We start from the raw sequence: 27,434 nt of genomic DNA on the forward strand, positions 1-27,434 counted from the left end.
CTTATTGAGTACATCGTTATTGAATGTAGTAAATTCAACAATGTTTGTTTGAAGAAGTATAGTTGAATCTCAATTTTCTACAGCACTCACATATACACTTGGTAGAATCTAACCCAACATTTTACTATGCTCACATTGATAGCATCTGAATATGTTGTTCAATTGCTATTTTAATCTAAGTTGATTTTCAATTCTAACGAAGTGAATGAAGAATTAAAAAAAAGAATTACAAATTTACCTGCTAGCTATCACATGGAAGTTACTGACAGGAGGGAGCGAAAATTGATGAGCTAGTGGCGATAACATGGAGAGAGGGCAGGTGATTGCCTTTTATTGTTGTCGGGTGACACAAAGTTTCACAAAACTAGGACTAACTAGTGGAGACCAGCTTTTAACTAAGTGTAATATTTATACATTGACAATTTAAATATTTATATATAATTAATATATCATCCATCATCATTTGTATTACTTATATTTAAGAGTTAATAATAATTAAATGTGAATGTATGAAACAATAACACTAGAAAAGCTTTTACACTTTTAATGCTCAAAATTTTCTCTTTATTTAATTAAGCTTAACCACATTAAAACTCCAATCTCCGAGTTCAAGTCATTGCATCAAAATTTACAACTTCTGATCAATTTCTTCTTATATTGGTTCGGAAAAAAAAGTTGATGCATACATAAATGGACATGATCATTGCTTGTAGCACATAATTGATTCAGAGAGGTAAGCAAATATGGTTAGTATCAACATCACCGACACTGTTCTTAAATTCAAGCTAAATTATTCGTTGTACTAAACAATGTAGTGGAATTCCCTATCTAACAAGTGGTGGTGGATCAAAGGCATAGAGGAATAAAAGCGATATTATGATGGATAAGGAATCATGTATCCGTAGATAACCAAAATTAAGACGGATCTTGTATTCTACCATGTTTTTGGAAAGGTTTTGCATACATCAAGCAAAATCAAATATCTCAAACCAGTAGCTTAGAAATAACAACATAAAAGTACGCAAATAAGTAGCTATATATAGGATGAACATGTAGATCACTATGGCTCATGACAGTATACAAATCAGTTGCTGTATATAGTATGAACATATAGATCACTAAGGCTGAAATTATGTGTACGTAAGAATGCACTATCTGTAACAAAAAGCAAGAATGAAATAATAAATGGCATACGAATAAAGTGTATTAGCTTGCAGTGTCAGTTATATTGCAACCACCAAAGTAGTGCTATAGAAATTTGGGAAACAAAGGCATTTAGTATGTTGAATAATTTGACATCTTCAATGTATAACATAATTTTGTTAGAATCTTGAGATGTACATGAGTTGCATTCGTCAGCTCTCTAGAAAGCTTTTCCTAAAAACTCTCCAAAAAGTACATTAAGTCTAAAAATGCTATCAAAGAAAACTTTCATAAGTTATTGTCTACTTGTGTTGGTGATTTCTTTTTCCAATTCTTAAAACCATGCCCAATTTTCAGTGGTTGCTTCGGAATTGGTGATCATGGATGGTACTGCTCACCCAATTGCACATCATAAATAGATTCATGCATTCTCCAGGAAGGCAACTGTAAACGAATTTGTTTGGTTAACTTTGACACATAATCTTCCCAAGCAGTAAATGCAGCTACAATTCCGGTCCAATCAAAGCAAATGCGTTCATTTTCTTCGGAAGGCTTACTACTGAAAACTCTTAATGCCAAATCATCATCATTCAAGAGTACAGACTTTAGACCATTGATTCTCTTTCTTTGCACATCTGACAGTTTTACTACCTTGGTGTCTGTAATGGACACATTGGTCTGGAGTGCAGAACCTTTCCAACAATAGAAATGGACAATCTGTTTAGCCAATAACTTGAGTCAGAGTACTTGTAGAAAACTTTGCAGAACTAATCAAGATTATTAATTGCAAGAAATAGCTCAGTCTAATTTAAGGAACTAGTAGTTAGTTCTCATGGACACAAACTATATCATATATCAGATTAAATGCCTATACATATGAGCCATATAATTTTTACCAAGACCCGTTATTACCTGGAATTAAATTTGTATAGAAAAGTATTGACAAGCCTATATGACTTCTTAAAGGCCCAATAATTTTTTTAATCTCAATCAAAAGTTGTTATGGACCTACATGACTTATGAGTGGCACATTTTTTTAAAAATGCCACATAAAAGTCATGGTAGCCCATCATGAGTTTATATGACATGTAAAACAAAAATTGTTCACACGGAAGTTATATTGGCTCATCACGACTTTTTTTGGCATTTAAAAAAAATGAGCCATATAGATGTTGTGTTGGTCCGTCACATCTTCTATCTGGCATTTAAAAAAATTGTACCACGCAAAAATCGTGTTGGCCGATTACAACTTGCATTTGGCATTTAAAAAAAATTGGGCCAGACAGGTGTAAAATTTTATTACAGGTGAAAACGGTAACCAGTATAAACTACATGGTTTATGTTTAAAGAAACGTTATCCAACAGCTAAAAAACAGTTGGCATACATGTAAGGGTGGAAACAGGCCAGGCCAGGCCAGGCTTTGCCTTAAACAGGCCCAGCCTATATAGTATGTAGGAGCCTGGGCCTGGCCTGTTAGCCTGTTTAAAAAAAATTTCAAAGCCTAGGCCTGGCCTGTTTAAAAGCCAGGTCTGGCCTGTTAGCCTGTTTAAAAGCCTGTTTTACTATATCATCTTGAAATAGGTCATCATATCTACATTTAGATAGGTTAATATTCCTACTTTTAATTAGACTCTTCTAACCCTAACAATTAAATTATATTTTTGATATAAATATTACATATGTATAATAATATTACTTATATTAAAATTGTATAATATGAACATATTACATAATATAATTAAATAGGCCGGCCTGTTAGGCTTAATAGGCCTTTTGGATGGCCTACAGCCTAGCCTATTTAACTAAATAGGCTTTTCAAAAAACCTGTGCCTGACCTATTTACGAAGAAAGTCTGGCCTGGCCTGGCCTATTATAGGCCAGGTAATAGGCCCCTGATAGGCGGCCTGGCCTGTTTCCACCCTTACATACATGTGAACTTTTTAACAGTTCATACATAGACTTGGCTGCAAGAAATCTGTGATCCATAAGCAACTTACTAGAAGCATTAGTGAAAACCAGAAAAACTATATTACATAATAATATGAAAATCAAGTACATCACTTTTCAAGCCCCTTAATGAAACTTGGAGTGGCCCGTTTAACTTTTTCAGATGAGTCTCTCTTTCAAGCTGAAATAGAGTTACAACCTCAAGAAACACATCCAGACAACTTTGACCACAAAGTTCCCATAATATGTACTACATTTAAGTTCTGTTCTTAAACATCCAGATTTGTTTATATACTCCTACTCCACTGACATTGCAGCTAACCTATAATCTTGAGACAACACTCTCCATACATCATATTGCAAGAATTTCCTACATGAGACAAGATTCTCTTTTGGTGGGTTTATTCAAGTGTGAAGTCTCACATTGAATATGAGAGGAGGAGTGAAAGAGTTTATAAGTAGAAAAGGCTCATGAAACTAATGTCTTTAAGGTTTTGGTTCAAGATGTGGTGTCTCACTTGTGACTCTCCACTCTTCCCATGCCCTGGTAACAATAGAATTCCCTGGTGGTTAGAGCCTCCCGGTCACAGTCTGGTCCAACATCTTTGATGGATGGTCAGACACATTGATGGCTTACATCAACCAAATCTACTTTTGTCTTAGTGAATTACTTCTTTTGTATAGAAAAAGATCAATTAAATCTACCATGAGACAGGATTTTCAACATTGAGAAAACTACATTTCTATCTAGCTTTGTTTTGCCTAGAACTGCAAGGCTAAGAGTATATGCATGGTTTCAATGAACTATGTGCAAAAATATAGCTTAAGATAGGATTCTATAAAATACCTGAAGGGCATGCAAAATATTGACAAACTTCTGGTCTAACAACTCATTTCCCCTCACCAAGCACACTGGTTTCAGCAGTAATTCCGAGACATCGGACTCACAGCTACTGTCTTGACAAATGTATATGGCATATCCAAGAACATGCAGTCTAGCCCAACAGATATTAAAACCAAATTGGTTATTAGAAGCTTGGTCCTGTGAAAACCAGTACATGTTACTGGATGCGGGCAAAGGTAGGTATGAATCCGCCATGTTTTTATGTAATAAGTTTTGTGAAAGAAGAGAGACAAGCTTCACATCCTCATTATGGGAATCATCACGACTGAACCATAACGTAAGTGTGAGCCTTTCTCCATCAGTTATCTGTCAAAGATAACTTCGTATCAGAAAGATTTAAGATAGCCATATAATGATGACCGAATTACCATATTGACCCTTAATAAGAGAATGATACAGCAATTTAGTCCTCCAAAATAAACAACACCAAAAGAAACAAAAAGGTCAATATTTCATGTATATCAACCCCAATTGATTTCTGGCTTCAAAAGGAAATAGTATATTAAGTTTGGTCTTAGCTTATACAATGATGTGCCTTGAATGTAAACCACAGACTGGAAAGGCTTAAATATACTGCTTTGGATATTCCAATTATATCTAAGACCACTCTAGGGGACACCTGATTCTAGCCTAAATAAAATGTTGACAAGCACGGGGAAAAGATAAATGTCAAACTACGACATAATTGAATCAATAGGAGTTGTCTCTGCTGGGTCGTATTCACTGTTGACTCAAATTTCCCATGATCCAAATACCCAAGTAAGTAATTTATTACCTAAAGTCATCCCATGGACAACATTAATGAGAAAACTGTGCTAACTCTCAATTACTTTGTTTATATAGATTTTAAATAAGAACCATCTAAGTTATCTTCACTTTTAATATCAGTATTTGGTAGCAGCATTCATTGATGAAAAAAATCACCATATCAATATGAATCTATGCAATTTCTCACAACAAATGCAAATAGTTACCCAAGTTCATACCCATGACCAAAAATCAATTAATTGATAATTATGGATGTGCTGTTAACAGTTAAGGTTTGTAATCACTGAATTTGGATTGGAGAAATAAATTTTGGCATGAGTGCATGACAATACCTGAGATCAACTTCTGATTGAAATTGACTGATGAAAAAAATAAAGGTTGATAATGTGTACAAACAAATAATCTTTGTTTGTTTTTCATTTTCAGGCATGGCAAACAGGTGTTTGGTCAAAGTAAAAAAACAATAATAAATACATGTTGTGTATAAAAATGCACTGGACAGTAAAATTGTCTCATTAGCTTTGACATCAAGTTAAAACAAACATATCATAAGTACATACATGAAAGAAAGGAGCACACTTGAATATACCTCATCAACAGAATGAATGTTACGGTGGTCAGATGTGTACATCACAGCATCCTGATAAAACAAAAAAAAACAGGAAACTAATCATCCTCAAGTTTACAAAATATAAACGAACATATTAAAAAAACGAACATATTTACAGGACTTATCTTCCAATGGTAATGTTAGCAGTAGCTAAAATTACATTTTAAAAAAAATAAAGTAATGAAAACTCACTCCGGCCATGGGTATAATTGATGTTGGCTCTCCATCCTGGAAGTGAAAGAGTCCACCATTGAAATCCTTCCCATAATTATTTAAATAACACACTGCCTTCATGGTATAACCAAAAGGAATACAAAGGCTGTCAGCAACTGCAAGTGTATATAACATGACAGGAATCCAATAGGAGAAATGGAGAATGCTAGATAATACACCCGAAGTCACATCACCAGACATTACAGAATTAGACTGTGACAGTGCAGAAAACGATACTAACCATCTATAATCAGACTATAGTGAAAATTCTACACATGTGATGTGAATACTACGTTTGAATTATTCATGAGTTTTATTCATTGAGCATCAGATTTTGAACATTATATTTGACACCAAATTTATTTATCTTCTATCTCTTTCTTTTATGTTCATTGTATACAGCATCTCAAAAATACATAAAAAACGAAAGGGGACAAAATATGATAACCTTCAAGAAACATTAATTCGTTATTCAATTCAATTCAAAATCTAAAAAGGATGAAGACTCACTGCAAAGTGACGTTGTTTGAGGTAAGGTCTGTTATCATCACTATGCCACCCAATGCTTGCTCCTCTACTCCAACTGATTCATAATATAATTAACATATCATGCAACAACATGGCAAAAAATTGGTTAAACCAGTGATGTGAGAACCAGACCAAACAGGACAGTCGTTTGACCACTGACTAGACGTGAAAATGGCTCTGATTTGCAGTCTTAACCGAATGAGAGTTGTACCGCTTTGAACCGGAGAAATTTCAGTCTGACCATGTTAAACCCGGTTAAACCGGAATAACCCAAGAAATAAATCGAACAGTTCACTTCAAATTTAAAAAAAAAACTGAACACTATTTTAATCTTTTGTTTTACTCCGATCCAAAAGTTTTACATTTATACACAAATATATAATTCTAGATAAAAATTATTAATTATAAAAAAGTCAGTCGGTCTGACCGGACAATTTAACTATTTAAACCTAATATGAGACATTTTCCGGCTCGGTTTTCACAATACCGTTAAACAACAAAATTCTACAGGCAATTCAAGCCCGGTTGAAAACAATATTTCATCACAGAAGAAGCCAATAACTAACTAACCTGATTAAACCAGTGAATTCAATAAAGAGCTCAAACTCACATTTGAAAAACTCCTCTACCTTATCTTTCAACCTATCTATCATCAAATTCAATCAAAAGTGAATAAAGGGTATCATTAAAATGTGAAAAAGATAGCATTTTTATAAGATTTAAGTCATATAGAATAGAATACCTCTAATAGGTATGAAAGGGATAATGAAGTGTGAAGAGTTAGTGGCAATAAGATGAGAAAGAGTGGTTGAGAAAACATTGGGTCTGTAACCAACAGTGCTGCTACTCTTGTGAATGAATTCAAGCTCCTAAGAACATCAAAATCACAATTAAAAATGGTGCATAGAAAATAGATTATTATTATCATGGAATAGAAAAAAGAGAGAACCTTGCATTCATGAAGAGAGAGGAAGTTTCTGATGATGACACGTGGATGTTGTTGGTGTTGTTCTTCAAATAGAAAAACCTCTCCTGACATCACTTGCACTTGTACATGTACTTGTTGTGTTTGTGATTATCAATTTTCTGATGCTTTCTTTCTCGTTCCTAAGTGCTGCTTAGTGCTTACGCACCCGGTCTCAATCGCTACCAGGTAACAATTAATTTTGGCGATTTCGTTCATTTTTAAACTTTTTTCTTTATTCACTCTTTCTCGTATTAAATTACTTTCCCTTTACTAGAGCAATAACTACTAACTAGCCTTTACTCCATTGGTTACATATTTTTTTCTAACTGAATTATAATAGCAGGTATAATCTAAAATTTAATAGGTTAAACTATAGGTAGGATACTAGGATTGGATAAAGTTACATATTTAATAAATATTTATAGATAAGTAAATGTATAATTAATAATTATATATAAATATAATGAAGTAATGTTTCTTTGTTTTTTAATTAGGATAAAGCATAACAAAATATTAGTCTAGTAGTACAAGGCCCACTAAGACAATCATGAATGTTAAAATGTATTAATTTTTTTACACTTTTAATTTTTTAATTTTAAATGAATCATTTGGTTCATATTTATTTTGGATTAATTTGGTTTGACTGAAATCTTGACAAATCACCATCATTTACAGTCCCGTTAACTGTTTGATTGAATAGATCGTATACCCCATAACACCAATCCTATTACCATTGGTACTAAGAACAGTTATATTTTTAAAGAATTTAATAATTACGCATTATATATTTAAAAAATTTACACAATAAAAAATAATCTATCATTCATTTATATTACTTATATTTATAAATCAATGATATTAATTCATGAATGATAGATTTATAGTATAAAAATCTCTTACAATATTATACTACTTTTTTTTTTAAAACATTACACTTATTATTCTAAGACATCATGTTGACATTAATATTTTTTTTATTAATTAATAGATGATAAATAAGAAAATAAAAACAATAAATATTAAATATCTCTTCAAATTTGTTACCTTACAATAACAACAATAGGGCTTCATTGGTTATTATAATACTGATTTGAATTTTGAATTGTTTTTGCAATGCGGTCATTCGTCATATTTTGCTTTTTTTTCTTCATTTTCATGTCATTACCATTCATTTTAGTTAAATAATTAAAAATATACCCGCAAAATAATACAAGTAGCTGTCATTAAAAAAACAAGTATGCAAGGCTTCCACCAGAGAGGTCCGGAAAAGACAGCTATATACAGCATTACCTTACCATATAGGACACTTCAAAGAACTTCGGAACACCAGTTGAAAGAAACATCACCACAAATCAAGATAAGATGCATAATAAAAAAATTAAAGGATAATAATAAATGGTCAAAAATATAAATAAATTTGGGATTTCTTGCTGTAAAAGTTAACGTAGTAAGACATAAGAAAAAAATGAATGGAATCAACAAAGGATTTCGAAGAGAAACAACAAGCTCTACCTCTTTCCCTTGTGCTCTCACATTGCAGTTCTGTGACATCTTGAATGTTGCAGCACTTTACATTTTCCTTCAAACTTAAGTTAAGTTCACTTCCGGGCTTGCCACATCGTTGTCATTGCTATCCTGCTCTGTGTCTACAGCTTGTTCATCTTCAGTTACATCCACATGTCCATTGCTGCATTCTTGCCTTTGTGCTTTTCCTCCAGGTGAAGCACTTGTACTATCATGATTAGATTTCTCGTTTTCCTTGTTCAGTATGGCTGGAGTTTCCACACTCGGATTATTGACTTCGGTCAAAGTAGTATCTGGTAACTGTTGAGATGAATTACCTGACCCAGGTGGAGGTAGGAAGACTCCTGTTCCGAGAGCAGCGATCCGAGGAGTGGGATGCCTTGGAGGAGCTGCTGTCCATCCTGTAGAACTAGGTATGGCTGGGATCGTCATGGGCGCAGGAAATGTCATGGGAGATATAACTGGGGGAGGCACAAACAATGGCTGCATTTGCATACCATTTGGTGGTGGAATATGAGGTCTAACAGGTAGTGGTGCTGATAGTACTCCAGTTGTTGGAACTGTACCATGATGTTTGGGGCCTAAATTATGACGTGTATGATTGGGCAGTCGGCTTGGTGGTGGACCCCAATGAAAAGGTGCAGCTGGCGTGGCAAGTCGATGAGCATCACTCAGCAATGGCTTTCTTGGTTGGGACTTTGTGAAAGTAACAAGTATCCGTGGCTTACGAATAGAAGGAATAGCATATTTAGAAAAGTCGGTGGATTTGCCTTGCAAAGAGAGAAGTGACCTGCAGCAGCCAAAGTATAAAATTATATCAGGTCTCAAGTGTAGATGCATTTAAGAAAGAACTCATGCATCAAAATGTAAGCATAGATGTTCTCCCCTCACATAGGTGATTCTGCACACCAAGAATGTATAATGCACACAATATTACTGAGGGTTTGCAGTTTAATAATCATTCGAAATGTATGGAAGACAAACCATCAACCTCCATTAACAAACGCGACCCAGTGCATCAGGCTCCCAACTAGTGGGGTCTAGGGAGGATAGGTATATGCAGTCTTACTCTTGTCAATCACAAGTAAAGAGTGTTTCCAGAACTAATAAAAAATGCCCAAAAGTTTATAAGACCCACAGAAGCATCATTCAGTAAACAAGACCACCCCTTGTAATAATTAAGAGTTGAAAGGCTTCTACTTGCAACGGCAAACTGATAAGAGACAAATATCGCCACCAATATCTAGTGCATCACAAAACAAAACATAAAAAAAGCCACCTCTAAGAAAGGCATATCCAAAGAAATAAAGATGTTAGTATGAACATTTAAATAGAATTCTTATTTTGATTGAAAGCAAACATCCATATTTCATAAAAATTTAAACATAGGGTCTCCAGACATATGAAGGCACTTCATTTTGCCACTAATATCTTGACTTCTATAACCATTCATTAATCATTCCTGGGCAAAACTCATAAAAATATAACACCTTTAGTCCATGTGCATCAAGAGATGTGATAAAGCCGATAAAAGCAATTCACTCTGGATAAAACTAATCAGCTTAGTATCTAGTACAGACTCAACTAGATCTAACCATAACCTAGACTGCTAATAAATTCCATGGTGGAGACATTTTTTGATTGAAATGCCATAAAATTGGCTTCCACAACGCTAAGATGATAGTCTAAACAGAAATAAAAAATAGTACAATACAAACATCCAAAACATTATCTACAAAAAAAAATGTATTTGAGCATTTACCCAGGAGCAAGAGAAAGCTTGAGAGTGCCTCTATAATCCCCAGGATGCTCTGAGGCAATTAATCCCCCGAAAGTCATTTCACAATCCGTTAGGAAAAGGATATAAACAGGCCTTCCAACCCAATGTGGCCAATTGTAGGGCTGGGAGTGATCACCCTATTGGCAAATACAATACCAGGTTGTGTAAGCAAGTCTGATACCAATATAAAGCCTCACCAAATAAAGAATAGTACAGAACAAGAATCAACCACGTTATAGAAATCCACGATGCAAGCGTCAGGTTTCACAGTCATAACTTGCAAGGAAACCATATGCCTAATGATATCTTGAAACAAGGAAGGGATAGGCTCTATGTTCTTATCTGCCAAATTCAATTTTGGAAACTTAATCATCATAACAAGGGTGGTAAAAGACAAATATCATGGATGCAAATAAGGAACATGTGTCAAATAGGAAAATGGTATCAAGAAAATCACATAACACATGCCTTTGGAAAATCCTGTGATATTTTCGCCATCCGGTGGTGCATCAGCAATGGGAACACCAAACTGAATCATTTCCCTTCCATGCCCTTTGATGGGCCTTCTTGAAACAATATATGACTGACTTCCTGTTTATACAAATATTGTAAAAAATATTGTTTGCAAAATTTACAAAATGGTGACAACAAAGCAGAACTTATCTCCCAGTAGGATGATATTAGAAATAACAATCAGATTGATCATCAACTTATGTGTTACAATTTAGAAGTGCATAATTATCAAATTCAGCATCAACCAATATGGAAATCAGCAAATGTCAGATAAAACACTGTCATTTTTTATAGAAAGTGAAAATTTATTAAGAAAGAAGAGAAGAGTACAGAAAGGATAACTGAACAAGACATCCGCATTAGAAGAAAACAAAACAAACACATACAACCTAAGAGATTCATTAATGCAACAAGGCATGCCAATATCTTTTATATAGAGCATGAAACAACCAACCCCAAGAAGACTATAGAGGTGTAGTGTCGTCGGTGGTGGATGGCAGCGCATGGCAGTTGCCAAAATTCCGCCATCATGGCGTTGCGGCTAAATAGAGGACATCATCATGGCGGTTCCCATCTGAAACTATCTTTCTTTAGGAGCTCAGTGAGGGGTTTGGCTATCTTCCTATAGTCCTTCGCAAATCTTCTGTAGTAACCAATGGGGCCTAGGAATCCCCTCAATCCCTTAATCTCTTTGGGCAGTGGCCATGAACTCATGGCTGCAACCTTGTTCTACTCAGCTTCTACCCCCTGTCCAGATATTACATGGCCTAAATATTCTAACCTGGTCTGGGCAAAAGTACACTTCTTCCTATTAGCCTTTAGGGAGTGATCCTCCATCATACTTAACACCAACTGCAAATGCTCCTCATGACTATCCATGTCCCTGCTATATACCAAGATGTCGTCAAAGAAGACAAGGACAAACTTCCTGAGGAAAGGCTTTAAGACCTCATTCATCAATGCTTGAAAAGTGGAAGGAACATTGGTTAGGCCAAAGGGCATAACCACAAACTCATAGTGCCCTTCATGAGTTCTAAAAGTTGTTTTCTCTATATCCTGATCCCTCATCCTAATCTAGTGGTAACCAGACTTTAGATCCTTAGAAAAAACTTGAGCCCCCCTAACTCATCCAATAATTCCTCTATGGGAATTGGGAATTTATTAGGGATGGTTACCTTGTTGAGGGGTCTACAGTCCATACAGAACCTCCAACCCCCATCCTTCTTCTTGACTAAGATGATAGGGCTGGAATAAGGACTTATGTTAGGCCTGATCACTCTTGCTTGTAACATTTCTACCACCAATCTCTCAATTTCAGTCTTCTGATAGTGAGGATACTTGTAGTGTCTAAGATTAGGAATGTTGGCACCTTCCTTGAGGTAGATGGCATGATCTTGCTCTCTTCTAGGAGGGAGGTCGTCTAGGTCTGTAAACACACCCTCAAACTTTTGCAGAATATGTTTTATCCCTTTCTGGTATTCTGACAGTTGGGCCAACAACATCCTCTGCTTCATCAATCCTTCCCCTTCTTCTAGTAATACTTTCATGAATGCCCCTAGAGGAAATTGGGTTTTGGTAAGGGTTGGATCCCCCTTGATCTTATGGATTGTCCCTTCCTTCTTCAGAGTTAATTCCAACTTGCTAAAGTCTACTTTTACTTCCCCCAAACTGGCTAGCCATTCTAACCCAAGACTAGATCCACCCCTTTCATCTCAAACAGATAAAACTCCTGAACCAACTCCAATCCCTGCAACACTAACCTAAACTGATTACATTTCCCTTGGCATTGTACCTTGTGTCCATCACCTACCTCCATTGTATATCTAGGAGTAGCTTGCACTTCCAGTTGCAACTATTCCACCAACTTGGATGAGATGAAGTTGTGAGAAGCCACACAATCAATGAGTATCACTACTTCCTTGCCCCTCAAGCAACCAGCAACCTTCCAAGAATTTGTAGAAGTTAGGCCTGCCATAGCCCAAAGAGACAATTGGAGTGAGTGCATACTAACTACCATGGATTCTTCACTGTCTAACTCTTCTTCCTCCAATAAGATCATTCTAAGTTGCATATTCTTGCACCTGTAATCCCTATTATAGGGTTCATCACACCTGAAACACAACCCCTTCTCCCTCTTCTCCGTCATCTCTGCTCCAATAAGGTGTTTAAACCCTCCCCCTCTACTTTTTCCATTGTCAACTGATTGAGTATTGCTCAGGTTAACAGAGGCACTTCCAACAGAAGATTGATCAAGCTTTCTATCTATTCTCGGCTTAGACTCTACAGTTACATATCTACTAAGGACAGTAGATCTAGTAAAACTTGAAGATCTAACATAAGAGTTATTGTTCACCTTCTTTTGCAAGATAACATTATTTTCTTCTATCATCAAAGACTTATGAATTACCTCAGTCAAATTAGGATGTTCATAAAGCCTTACCTCAGCCTTGACTTCTTCTTTGAGGTCATTCAAGAAAATTCCTTTCACAAATTCAGGATCAATCTCTTTGAGAGCTCCCACATACTTCTCAAATTATTCCACATACTCCTCCATTGTCCCTTGTTGTTTCAAAGCCAGTAATCTCTCAAAAGGATTTTGCACCATAGAAGGTTAGAACCTTCTGATAACAGCCAACTTAAAACCTTCCCAAGATGGTTGAGGATTGCACCTACTCCACCATTGATACCAACTAAGGGCCTTTCCTTCCAGAGCCATTAAAGTGGCCCGCATCTTCTCATCTTTAGTCACCTCTTTCAGTGAGAAATATCTATCGAGCCTATGTGCCCATCCAAACGCATCATCTCCTGAAAACGTGGGTATCTCCAGCTTCCTCCATCTCTCCCTTCCTTGATTTTCCCTTACCTCATGTTCTCCCCCAAATTCACTCCCTTCATCGTGTGTATTTGGAACCCTAGCTCTGGTGGTGAATTGAACTAGCGTTTCTTCCAACCTCTTTATCATGGCTTCATTCAATTCATTTTGTATCCTCTGTTCTTCTCTTTCCTTTCTCATCTCCTCGCATTCTTGCCCCTAGTCTTCAGCATTTCTTGTCATGCTTCTCGTAGACACTATGTGCAAAATCAAGAATCGAAGCGTGTGTGATCAGGGCACCAGGATGGTGCTCCGATACCAGTGATAGAAACTGAGTTTTAGGTATTAAAAGATTAGAAGAAGAAGAATGATGTTCAAGATCAGAATTGATCTTGAATGATTTCTTTATTGCAAGCTTATGGGTCTCAATGGTGAAATGATTACACCTTGAGGAAGAACCTCCTGAATAACTGATTCCTAATTAGTTATTCTTCCCTCCAAATTCTCACTTTACAAAAGATACCTACCAAACTACCAAAACATTCTATTTATAGCACCCAAAACCCAACTAACTATAATTACCCTGAAAACAGAATAATAACAATCATCCCCCTTTACATTCTTTCTCCTAACATATACATATTTAATAGGGGGTTTATATCCATTCCTAACAGAAATAGTGGCCGCGACAACCACGGTTGGCAGCAAAGCGGCCACAGCAGAAAGGGGTAGGCACTGGGCTGGCCGGAAATGAAGTAGATGTGCTGGAAATGAAACAAGCCAACAGAATAGCAGTACTGGAGAGTGACTGTCAAGTTTCACCGAAATATGATTTCAACCACACATGAAAGCAGCAGAAATATGATTTCAACACTACAATTGCAGAGATAAAGCTGCTATTGGCTATAGAGGATGAAATAAATAAAGAAAATAGATACCAGTCAACTGCCTTTATATACATAAAACATTATGACCTCGGCAAAAGGGCTTGCCGTGTATATGGCCACACCTAACAAATTTGTGATCAAACATGTATAATTAAATAGGGAAGCAGTGATAGAATCACATGGCAAGAAGTAAGAATACACACGCTACACCTACCTTGAAGTTGTCCCCTTCTTCCGGAAATTCTTAGATCACTGACCAATGAAACAAGTTTTGAAACTTCAGTGTCATCAAATAAATCTTCATACAACTTCAGTCCATCAACCGCATTCACCTAAAAAATGAAAAAAAATGCTACACCTTAAATATAGAATATGTAAGATAGAAGAAATAATGACATCAATAAAAAAAGTGAAGAAATATTTAAAGGACCCCACCATCTTCCCATCAAACATTTCATTGCCAATAAAAGTTTTTGCTATGGTAGAAAGACATTGGCTCTTATGTTGATTTTGCATAGAATGTGAGTCATTCCCTGGAAACACATCACACAAGAGTTAAATTAAAAATTAAATGGTAAACAAATATTAAACAAAAAATCTGCACAGAAAACCATGTTTATAAGCTGACTCGGGTCACATAAGTGCATGTGTTCTTACTCTTGAAAGTGCAAAGAGTCAAGAGCTACACATTTATGACTAACCGAAGTTTTGATGAAGCAAACGCTAATACAAGAAAGCTTGAAGATCATACAACAAACAACGAGTCGAAGACTCATAGGTTGCATCTATAGATTCAGGACTTTATTATGTTTACTTGTCATTAAAAGTCATAAGATGTGTGTCTTAGTTTGAGTCTAGGATTAGGTAAACTTAAGTGGAAAGTCTCACAAGAGCTAATATTGAATAAGATTAAAATTGAGACATACTATCTAGATACCTTATGATAAATAGACTCATGCGCACATATACATAGTTTCATGCATTAAAAGCAATATATTTTGAAAAGCTATATAAAGCATGTGTATATCATATAGGTAGTTTACCATACATTCCTTACATCAAAGAAAAACATTTTTAACTCAGTATAATCGATTAAGTATTAGTGTAATCGATTATCTAGAATTTTGTTACTAACTGATCTGATTCTGTTAACACGTTAATCGATTAAGTCACCATATAATCGATTAAGACGTAACTAAAAACTTATTTTTAACAGTCCGTTAATCGATTAAATGGAAGGATAATCGATTAATATCAGTATCAGTAGGTTTATTATAAATTCTGTATTTCTTGCCAATGTGGCATAACTTGCATATTTCGAAAATTGTTAGAGAGCATACATTTTCATAGATTGCTTTACAGTGGAAAATGCATTTAGAAAAAACTAGGGAGTGAAAGCATTTTGATTTAGGCTTAGAAATTAACATCATTGCATCTAGGTTCTAGTTTTCTATGCATCAATTTCTTGCATGTTATTCTTGATTTCTTTGAGAGATTTATGAGGAAAATCTTTTTCTAAAAAAAGTGTGAATCGTTTTTTGAAAACCTAATGCATTATTTTCATTAAGAATTAGGATCTTGTGAATTTTCTGCTTTATGTTATAGATTGAGTTTCAATTGTTAAATCCGAGTATTAAGTACTCAAGTCAACTCAATATATTCTGTTTGAACAAGGAAGTTGATCTCTTTGTGAATTGTTTCACTACGAGAGAGATCTTTGTAATCTTCCCAAAGGCTAACAGGTCTTAGTTCGAGCGATATCAAGGCTCGGGCCGATCGTGAAAGGATAGGAGATCCTAGCTAAGTAAAGATCGGCTTAGTTTTTCTGATTTTGTAATTGGTAATATGTTTGTAAAACTCACAATTGCAATAGTTGAAGAAAAATCTCTCGAGATCAGAAGGGGAGACTTAGATGTAGTTTGCAGTGGACCGCAATCTAATCCCTAATCTCTTTACTTTTCGTCTTTACTTTGTTGATTAATTGTGTTAACATGAGTTGCATGCTATAATTTGTTTACTGTCTTTTTGTAATCTCATTAATCAATTAACTGTGTAAAGATTCGGTAATCAGTAACTTGTTATTCAATAAATCAAAGAATTAAGTTGTGTCGGTGTCAAGATAATCGATTATCCACAAGCATAATCGATTATATCTGAGCATTGCTTAATCGATTAAGTCCAAGCATAATCGATTAACTGCAGTCTGTTTTAGTTTTGCGCAAATATAGGAAAAGCGGAACAAGGTATCCGCAACACCTATTCAACCCCTTCTAGGTATATTCTGACCTGCTGATACCCAACAACTCTATCAGTATAGTCATAAACAAGCAAGGGAGCAAGAGCATATACATTTTATGTGGAAACACAAATCTATTGTTACATTGTATGAATGGGATAACACCGGGGGAAAGCATTATAAAGCCTGAGTATGATTTACTTAGTTCCTAAAATTCATGCATAAAATTGACGTCTTCTGTCTGCTGTCATCTTCCCTTTATAAAAATAAGATATATATCTTCACTAATATCACAGTCAGTGAGAATCAAACCTTTAGAATTTGATATAATTGCATCATTTATAACAACAACTTCAGATTCCGAGTTGGGCAGAGATCCTTGAGAAGTCCCTGAGCTCTTCAAGTTGCCATCAGTTTGATGCTTTGTCGTATCATCTGCGCAAGCAAACAAGAGAAAACAAAAAGTTACTGGAAGCAAATAGAATGCATTCATGAAGTCATAAATGCTAATAATATATTACTATTTTTCACAAGTGAGACGGGATTGGGGAATCCATTTGCTTACGTGTTAGTTCATCAGTTGTGATTTGATATCTTTAGTGTATCTTTCCATCCTTAAAAACTCTTCATGAAACTGTAATTCTCAACAAAATCATTTTAATTGTTAAGTGTCACTCATTTATTGTGTGTTTATGATCTGTTACATTATCCTCTACCCTGTTATAGTCTTATTAATTGAACAGAAGGAGCCACAAAATCATCAACAACAATGATGAAAACAACAAAATATAAACTAGAAGTCTTAATTTTAATATTCAACATCAACCATTTAAATTTGTAATCATAAACAAATGGAATCTTCCAAGAATCGTCTTCCACCATGAAATCCATCATGAAACTACATCTCAGTAGTTCTTACACTTTTTGTGCATTAAAAAAGAGATTCCTCACTTCACTCGTACCTAAGTAAGCATTGCACATACAAAAAATGATCTCATCATCTCCACTGAACTTCTTGTGAATTGTTCGAATGACGTATCCAATGAAAGTGAGGGCCAAAAGAAGCTGGGTAAATAAAATTGCTTATTTCAACATCACAATGTTGAACTCAAAATATATTACCTATATTCAGTATAATACTAGAATGCAAGGACAAGTTAATTAGTTTGCCTGAATGCACCAAAAACTCAAAATTATTAAGCCTTTACTATAAATTGCCAAACAAGACAGGTAATTTCCAAATCAGCAATGTTACTATCATGTGAATTATAATTGATGCAAAAACATCAATAACAATATTCACTCAGAGGTCCACGAGCAAAATACATATGGACTGATTGATCCATCATTTACCTTTCTTCTCCTCAATATTCCCAGCCTTGCCACCTGATTTAAGTTCTTCACTCTTCTCTGATACTGGTGTCCCTTTCTCTGTGCCTCTGGTAACCACGGTATTTGCCTCAAGACTATAAGATTCCACACTAGACTTATAACCTACCTTTGCAGTCTCAAACCTCTGCCCTTGCCTATATCCTGGACGAAATTTCCTACCATCCGTTGAACCCGCTTTAACCGGATCCATATGCATCTGCTGCCTCCTCCACGTCACTTGTTGGAGCGCATACCCGACTTCAGCCACGGAAAAGTATTGCTGCATAAGCAGCACCTGATTCCAATTACACCGCCTTTGCTGAATGGCACCAATAACCATATCATACTCCCCAGGATCACCAACTACACGTAAATGAGCACAAAGTGTATCGATCATTGCATTGGCAGCTGCGAATTCACTTCGCAGCCAGCCTATTAGTCCATCCCTCTCATCAACAGCCCATTGTTGGCTGTAGTGGTGGGGGTGGATCTCACCACCGCCAGCATTGCCAGCATAGCCGCTTGGAAACTGCATTTTGTCTTTAACGGCGACATTTCCCGATGGCATTGACATGAAAATGAGAACTCAACTCTCTACCAATAACTTACTACAACTGCTTGTAAAGCATAACACAATACACTACCAGATCTAAACAAACAAACAAACAAACAAACAATCCCTTTATCACAAAAAACAGCACAATTCAATAAGACCCAACAAAATAAAATGCAGAATTCAGAACAATTAAAAAAACAAAATTGTTCAGAAACAAGACTGCCCAAAAATGAATCCGCTGAAAAAGGGGTAAAAAGATTAAACTTTTGAAATGGGTGTTGTGATTAAATCTTAGAGAGCCGTCTGAACAAGAATTGGTTGAATTTGAGAGATCTGGCAATGGAGGTTTGAAGAGAATTTATAGGGCAAGTGTTAATTGTTATTGTTGAGTTGGAGTGAAGAAAAGGAAGAAGCTTGAAGAGGAAGATCTAGGGTTAAAAGAAAGAATTTTTGGAAAAATTGAGAATTGCTTATTCAGCACGCGTGTAAATATAGAATTGAATTCAATGTTGATGTCTCACATTTTCTCTTCTCATTGGCATACAACCTCATAAGAACAATGCTTTGTTTTTTTGTTTGGTACGTAGAAGAATTTCTAGTATTGGCATGCTTAAGATTAATGGACTAAATTTATAATATTAACTATTATGTTGTTAACAATAACAGATATACTAATAAGGTTTAGAGGGGTAAGACCCCACTACATCCTAGAATGACTAGATGAAAGCTTTGCTTGTTGGAAGAGAATGTTACATTCTCCCTTTAAGATGATATTTTTAGTGGTACAAAAAAACACTACCAAATATAAAATACTCATTTGTTATTTTCATTTTAGAGTAAAATTACAAAATATAAAATATATTTAAATTAACTAAATAATGTAACTTTGAAATGAGAATTTATGAATGAGATAAACTAGTAAAGCATATACCAAATATAAAAGGTGACTAAGATTTATAAGATTAAACTTACCTTATCCCATTTTTTTTAATTTTTAGTTGAAATTTATTTTTTTGCAGGTTATTTTGCATGTAAATAAGGTGAGATTGAGTATTCTCATATTTTTAATATACACTAGTAAGTTATATGTGTATTCGCACGAGGCGATATTTTTACTACATGGTTAAAAACACACATGTTATATATGCATTCAGATGGTTAAGAGCGCATATATTACTCGTGTATTCATATAGTTAATAATATGCATGTTACATTGTGTATTCACATGGAGTTAATAACATACATGTTATCTGTACATTTGTGTGATCAAACATGTTCAAATACATAAGGAAAATAAATGAAATGATGTTCTGAAACTTCCTATTCAAAATGTTACAAAGAAAACACCAACAAAACAAAATTGTCATAAACTCTTTCATGATATATTCCAAAAGTCATATATTTGCAATGTCAACACCATTAAAAACCATATAACAAAACAATGAACCTCATGTTCACACTTTCCAAGATAGTTGAGTTGCATATAATTGATAGAATTATTATGCAACCTAACAACTTTATCAAAACTCAACATAACTTTCATTAAGAGAGGGGTACAATTGTGATAGTAAAATGTATGAGAACTCAAACAACTTTCAAGATAGTTGAATAAGTGATTTTTGATTGTGCCAAATAACTCATTAAATGATTTTTAATAGATTATGGTGTAAATAGGTGATTTTAGTTATATATGTTTAGCAAAATTATACTTATTCTTTAAAACTTGTTATATATGATGTACGATTTTAAATTAATCTTAACCCTTAAGTTTGATTATGTAGTATAGGTATGTACATAGTAGTATCATGGAACCTTTTAGGAGCAAAAAATTAAGGAGAAAGTGGCATGTGACAAGTGATAATGTGAAAGGAGTTTATTTTATTATATACTTAATAAATTACTAAAATATACATTGTAAAAATGTGATTATGTAGTATGGGTAAGTACATAGTAGAACCATGAAACCTTTTCGAATGGGAAAATTAAGGAGGAACCAAGGAAGTGAGATGTGGCAAGTGGTGATTAGAAAATCTCAACCCATATGTTTGATTATGTAGCATGGGTAGGTAGATAGCAGTATCATAGAACCTTTAAGGGGGGAAATAATTAAGGAGGAAGTGACATGTGATAAGTGATGATGTGAAATAATATTATTTTATTATATAGTTAATAGATTATTAAAATATACATTGTAAAAATGTGATTATGTAATATGTGTAGGTACATAGTAGTACCATGTAACTTTTTAGAAAGGAAAAAAATTAAGGAGAAAGTGACATGTGGCAAATGATAATATGGAAAATCTCAACTCATAAGTTTATTTATATAGTGTTGTAGGTAGATAGTAGTACCATAGAACCTTTATGGAGGGGGGAAATTAAGGAGGAAGTGACATATGACAAGTGATAATGTAGAAAAAGTTTTTTATTACACAGTTAATAAATTATTAAAATATACGTTGTAAAAATGTGATTATATAGTTGAGTAAGTGCATAATAGTACCATGAAACCTTTTAGGATAGAAAAATTAAGAGGAAAATGACATATAATAAGTAATGATATAAAAAATCTCAACTCATAGATTTGATTATATAGTACGGGTGGGTAGATAATGAATCTAGATCCTTTCCATTACTGGACCAGTGATATTTTAAGATTATGACATGTGACAAGTCATTTTTTTAAGGTCAAGATTTAAAAGTGCAAAAATATATTTTTAAATAAATTAATTCAATAAAAAATGGTAAGATCTAGGAGAGAGAAATCACATAATAAAAACGAGGAGCATTTGAGATTATGTTAGAGTCGAAGGTGAATCTATGAGTGTATCTAATGTGGGTGTTACCCATGAAGACTCTTTCTTTCACTATATCTATCTCTCTACATGAATACCATAGAGAATGGATAGAATAGGGGAAGTATTGGAGACGGAAATACATCTTGTTTGTTAGAGTTAGGTGGGGTGGTGTGAGGTTTCTTTTCTTTCTTCTCTACTTTTGTTTCAATAAGAGGTAGCCTTGATGTTGAGGTTCAACGTTGGTGAGGAGGAAGAGAGGGAAGATAAACTTCACATCTCCAACTTATTAATGGAGTTGTTGTTGAAGAGGAATAGATGAAATGATTCTTGTCATTTCTTCTTGAATTAATTTGTTTAAAAATATATTTTTGCATTTTTAAATTTGGACCCTTAAAAAAATGACTTGCCACATGTCATATTCTTAAGATACCACTACCTCTCCAGTAATAATGGAGAGGATCTAGACTCGTAGATAATAGTATCATAGAACTTTTAATGAGAAAAAAATTAAGGAGGAAGTAATGTGGCAAGTGATAATGTGGAAAAAGTTTTTTACTATATAATTAATAGATTATTAAAAGAGTGATGATCAACTTACTCCAAGAGTAAGTTCTTTAAATTTAATCCACATCCTAACCATCAATTATATGGAAATCTAATAGTTTAGATTTACTTACTAATTCAAACTATTGGATTTCCCTAAAATTAATGACTATGATGTGGGAGTAAGTTTTTAACTTACTCTTTAAGTAAGTGGATCATCTCCCTTATTAAAATATACATTATAATATTGTGATTATGTAATGTGTGTATATAAAGAATAGTACCATGCAACCTTTTATGGAGGAAAAAATTAAGAAGTAAGTGATATTTAAAAAGTTATGATGTAAAATGAGTTTATTTTATTATTTATTTAATAAATTATTAAAATATACATTCTAAAAACGTGATTTTGTAGTGTGAGCATGTACATAGTAAACAATAGTTGTACCATGGAAATTTTTAGGGGGAGAAAAAAGTAAGGAGTAAGTAACATGTGTCAAGTGATGACATAGAAATAATTTATTTTATTATATAGTTAATAGATTTATTCATTTTTTGCAATACTTAAATTTGAGATAAACTAGATGTAAATTAATTAATAGGTTCATATTTCAACTTTTTTTTTTATAAACACGTTTATTAACTTAGTACAATACAAAACAAAAAATAAAGAAGAAAATTGAGAAGGAACAAATTTAATTTTGTTTCATTATTGAGAGAAGATCCACTTACTCCAAACTTACTCTATTTTTAGCCATCAAATCTATCAAAATTTAATGGTTTAAATTAATGAGTAGATCTAAATCATTATATTTCTCTATAATTATTGTGAAGTAAATTTTTAAAACTTACTCTTGAAGTAAGTGGATCACATCTCTTCATTATTAAGGAATAAAAACATGTTTGAGGTAAACTATAATTACTTAATAAATTTAAAATTAGATTTAAAAAGTGACATAATGTATAAACTTCAAGTTAAATATTTTAGTTATCCAATAATTATATTATTAAAAAGGTAAAAATAAGTAATGGATTTAAATTTACAAATAATTAGATAATTTAAAAAATAAAGAAAAAGAAATAAAAATACTTAATGGAGATAAAGGATAAAATAATTTAAACTAATGAATTTTATTTAAGAAACTGTCATTTGTCCCAGTGTGGGGTGAAAAAATTCCTAGAATTATTAGGAATTATTATCTCAATTTTTATACATATCACTTTCTTTTCTTAAACGAACAGAGATTTCAAATCTATATTTTTATATCAATACTATATATTTATACTATCTATAGAGTCACAACAATTAGTAAGTACCACGATATAATGTTTATATTCTAATTTTATCATTTTGAAATCTCATCATTAATAAATAATAAATACAAGAAACTTTTTTCATTATTATCCATCAATTCTTTTTGTAATGTGTTTCTTATGTTTAAATTCTTTTTTCTTAAATAATTATAACAACAAGATGATACACTCTATATCAAAAAATAAAAATATTGGTCGACAGTTACAAAATGTCTGGGTCGACACACTAGTTATATAAACCAAAACATTGTGTAATTATCAATATGGTCTAATTTCTACTTTCTTATTTTGTCTTTAACACTTTTTAATTTCTATAAAAAAAATCAACCACCACCAAAACATTAATTGAAAGTTGAAAATATCTCTCACACCTTAAATTGGACATTCTAATAAAAACAAAAAATTATAATTTAAAGTATATCTAATAAAAAATTATAATTTAAAGTATATCTAATAAAACATTATAATAGAAAATACACAAATACAAAAAATAAAAGACATTCTAATTATACAAAAAAAATATAAATTGAATATTTAGTTGCATAAACTAAAAACGTGGACTGGTAGGCACAAAATGTTTTTCGATACACTAGTTATAATAAATTTAAATAAAAATTATTAATTAAATATAATTATTATTCGTAATTATTACTAGTAATTAATAATGTAAATAGAATATGGTATATGCACTAAGAGTTAGTATATCACCCATCATTCATTGGTAAATGATAATTGGTTGTTAAATAAAAAGTAGTGTATATCAATGGTGAATGATGTGTCAATATAAAAATAAGAACATACTATATAAATGAGAGTATAAATATGTTTTACACTATTAGTCTCGGGTAAATTATAATTGACCACAATAAAAGTAATTCATATGAATGTGGATAATATATTTATCTTGTGAGTTGAAGTTAGCATAAGCATAGGGGTCGAGTTATTATGTTTGTTAAGTTTATAAAAACCAGTCCTTATTAAAATCTTCTTACAAACAATTATGAAGTAGTGGCAAATATGAAATGTTTGGAAATTATCATCTCATAATAAGTTCGAGTTCTCGCGGTTAGAAGTAAATGAAGGCAAAAAAGAGTATAAATATAGAGAAAATAAACAAGAATTTTATATTGGTACAATTTCAATAGATACATTCAATCCCTTCTTCTAGAAAAAGTTTCCTGGATTTTTTAAATAGATTACAAGAATTCAACACCTCTTGGGACAATTATTCTTTTTTACATCAAACATCTTAAGTTAAAACAACCAACTATTCTTTATAGATGAAGTATCTCCAAAATCTATACTTGATAAAATATTTTTTACTTGTCAAACATCTTCATCTCTTACAGGCAAATATTCTTTCAAGACAAAGTCTTTCTAGACTCAAGCTTAAGAAAATATTTTTTATTTGCCAAACTTCCCAAATTCTAATAACTCGACAAAGTTGTTTTTGTTGATCTTTAATAACTCATTATGTAAGGATATAAATATGTAAAATCAGTTTAATTTAAGACTCACTAAGAAACAAATCGTAATATTTACAACTATACAATCTCAAGTTCGCTTTCTCCCTCAACTCAGTTCATCCCTTTCAAATATATTATAGACAACTTAAGTTATAGTTCTATGCAATTATAATTTCAAAACAATAAACTTTATGTATAGAGTTTCTAAGTACGTGCATTTTCTCATATTCTTATGTTGTGTGTCATTTTCTCATATTCTTATGTTGTGTGTCATTTTCTTCTTTTCTTCTTTTCTTCTTTTTATGTCGTGAGTTTCTTATCCCTTGTTTAGACTAATCTCAACTACTTCAGAAAAAGTTAAGACATGTCAAGATTCTCATTAATTATGTTGAATTTATTGTAACGAAGTTCATTTTTATTATAATGTATTTATATCTTATCTCTTGATCAATAACTTCATACATTAATAAGAGGAAGATCTACTATTAATAGAACAATTTTTTTAATTTATGAGATATTGAGAATTACTTATGCAGCATGCATGTATATGTATATATGGAATTGAATTCATCATTGATTGTTGAAACATGGTTTGTTGGAAGTCATTAGTGAGAACTTTTGGGTGTGAAATCTAAAAAACTCACAAGTCTCGCATATAAGAGTTTTAAAAAAAATAACTCTTAAGTCCCATATGGGAGAGATGAGGAACTCGGAAAAAAATCTCATGTTATAAATAGAAGCCCCATCTCTTTATATTTACTTGGCACAAGTTGAATGCGCTTTCATTCAACTTTTTCTTTCTCCCTCATATTTACCACCGATATATTTCTGGCAAACTTCTCCCCCTTTCTTTCCGTGGCACTAAGAATTGGCACAGATAGTCATATTATGAGCATTTCGAGAACTGGCACTGATAGTTAGATCGTGGGAAAAGAATTGACACTAGTAGCCATATTGTGTGAATTTGGAGAATTGACACTATTAGCCATATTGTGGAAATTTCGAGAATTGACAATAGTAGCCATATTATGGTAGGTGTATTGGAGATTGGTTTTTATAGTACAGTAAAAATTCGATAATAGCGGTCTGAGATATTTTATCATGGGGACGGCGTGGTTGACAGTCTGCTTGTACATTTTGGGCAGTGCCACAAAACGTCTTAAAGAGAGCGATCTGGTCGTGACTTACCCAGTAAGTATTATTTCGTGTCATTTAGAATTGTTGCAAGCTACGGTAACAATATTGATGAGTCGTATTTTTGCATACACATACAAGTGTATAAGAACACGCTCTCTTTAGTGTCTATACGAATTTCAAATCTTAGAATGCTTAAGATTTATGGACAAAAATTAACAAAAATTATTATGTACATAACAATAACAAATATATCATACATTGCATTTTTTATAACAAATAACAATTATTATGTACCTAATTTCTTCAGACAGATTATGTCTGATCCACGACAATGTTATATGGATGCAACAACGAGAGTTTTGTGTTATCTGAAGTCGACCATAGGGCAAGGCATTTTCTTGCCATCCACTAGAGATTTGAAATTGTCTGCCTATTGTTATATTGATTGGGGAGATTGTTTACTTACTCGATGCTCACAGACTGGATACTTGATCTGGTTCGGGGTGCACCGATATATTGGCGCACTAAGAAGTAATATGTGTTTCCTTGATCCTCAATTGAGGCAGAATATCGAGCAATGGCCACCATAGTTAGTGATATATTTTGGTTGTGGTGGCTATTGCATGATCATGAAGCACCATCTATTGGGCCCATTTTCCTTTATTGCAACAATCAAGCGACAATATAGATAGCTAAAAACCTAGTCTTCAACAAACTTACTGAACATGTTGAAATGGATTGTTATTTTGTTCATGAAAGAGTTGTATATCTTGAAATTCATCCCTTATCTCTTGTAATTTTGTGCCATGTATCTTTTACCAAGAATACCTAAGGTAACATTGCTCATGGATTTCCTTATCGAACCTCCATTACAATTAATATTTCCTCTGCCATAAGAACTTGTGGTTATGCCAAATTAGGTCTCCAATTATATCCTAAACTCATGGAATTGATGTGAACCTTTTGATATCCACACGTTCTACTTTCTATATTAAAGATAGACAAGGATCAAGGTGAACTTGGTCATGCCAGTCACGAAGGTGTGAAACCGGTCATGCTAGTCACGAAGACCACACTAGAACATTTGGTTTTGTCAAGTTGGCACAATGGCACGACCACACTAGACATTATAACACGAATTGCTTGGCGGACACACATTTTCAGTCAACCACCTAGGCTTTCCTTTTAGGCTTACCATTCTATTTTTATTCATTAATTCTAGAAGAGTTTTAGCTAGTAAATTAGTTATAACTTCCATAGTTGAGGATTGTGTGATCATTAAGCCATCTATTGTCATTTTCCTTTGGATTTTTTTATATAAAGGAGTTCAAGGCTCCATTCATCAATAAGAAATAAGATTTATTTTCTCTCTAATTCTTTTTATGGTATTAAAGCCTTCATTTTGAAGGTTTTGGTT

General features: G+C 33.3%; 2 protein-coding genes across 2 annotated transcripts; both read right to left on the minus strand.

The window, feature by feature from the left end:
* LOC109359831 lies at window positions 1,124-7,311 on the minus strand. Its single transcript, XM_019604529.1, has 9 exons — window positions 7,064-7,311; window positions 6,857-6,983; window positions 6,685-6,760; window positions 6,097-6,169; window positions 5,566-5,661; window positions 5,353-5,403; window positions 3,939-4,301; window positions 1,447-1,860; window positions 1,124-1,273 (listed from the first exon to the last, which is right to left on the minus strand). Exons 1-8 carry the CDS (start codon window positions 7,151-7,153, stop codon window positions 1,522-1,524), a joined length of 1,215 nt encoding a protein of 404 aa, XP_019460074.1. The 5' UTR covers window positions 7,154-7,311; the 3' UTR covers window positions 1,124-1,273; window positions 1,447-1,521.
* On the minus strand, window positions 8,474-19,312 carry LOC109359835. Its single transcript, XM_019604531.1, has 8 exons — window positions 18,187-19,312; window positions 17,146-17,268; window positions 15,033-15,130; window positions 14,812-14,929; window positions 10,854-10,976; window positions 10,615-10,727; window positions 10,368-10,522; window positions 8,474-9,395 (listed from the first exon to the last, which is right to left on the minus strand). Exons 1-8 carry the CDS (start codon window positions 18,776-18,778, stop codon window positions 8,669-8,671), a joined length of 2,049 nt encoding a protein of 682 aa, XP_019460076.1. The 5' UTR covers window positions 18,779-19,312; the 3' UTR covers window positions 8,474-8,668.

The sequence above is a fragment of the Lupinus angustifolius genome, chromosome LG01, assembly GCF_001865875.1.
Source record: "Lupinus angustifolius cultivar Tanjil chromosome LG01, LupAngTanjil_v1.0, whole genome shotgun sequence".
Classification (NCBI taxonomy): domain Eukaryota; kingdom Viridiplantae; phylum Streptophyta; class Magnoliopsida; order Fabales; family Fabaceae; genus Lupinus; species Lupinus angustifolius.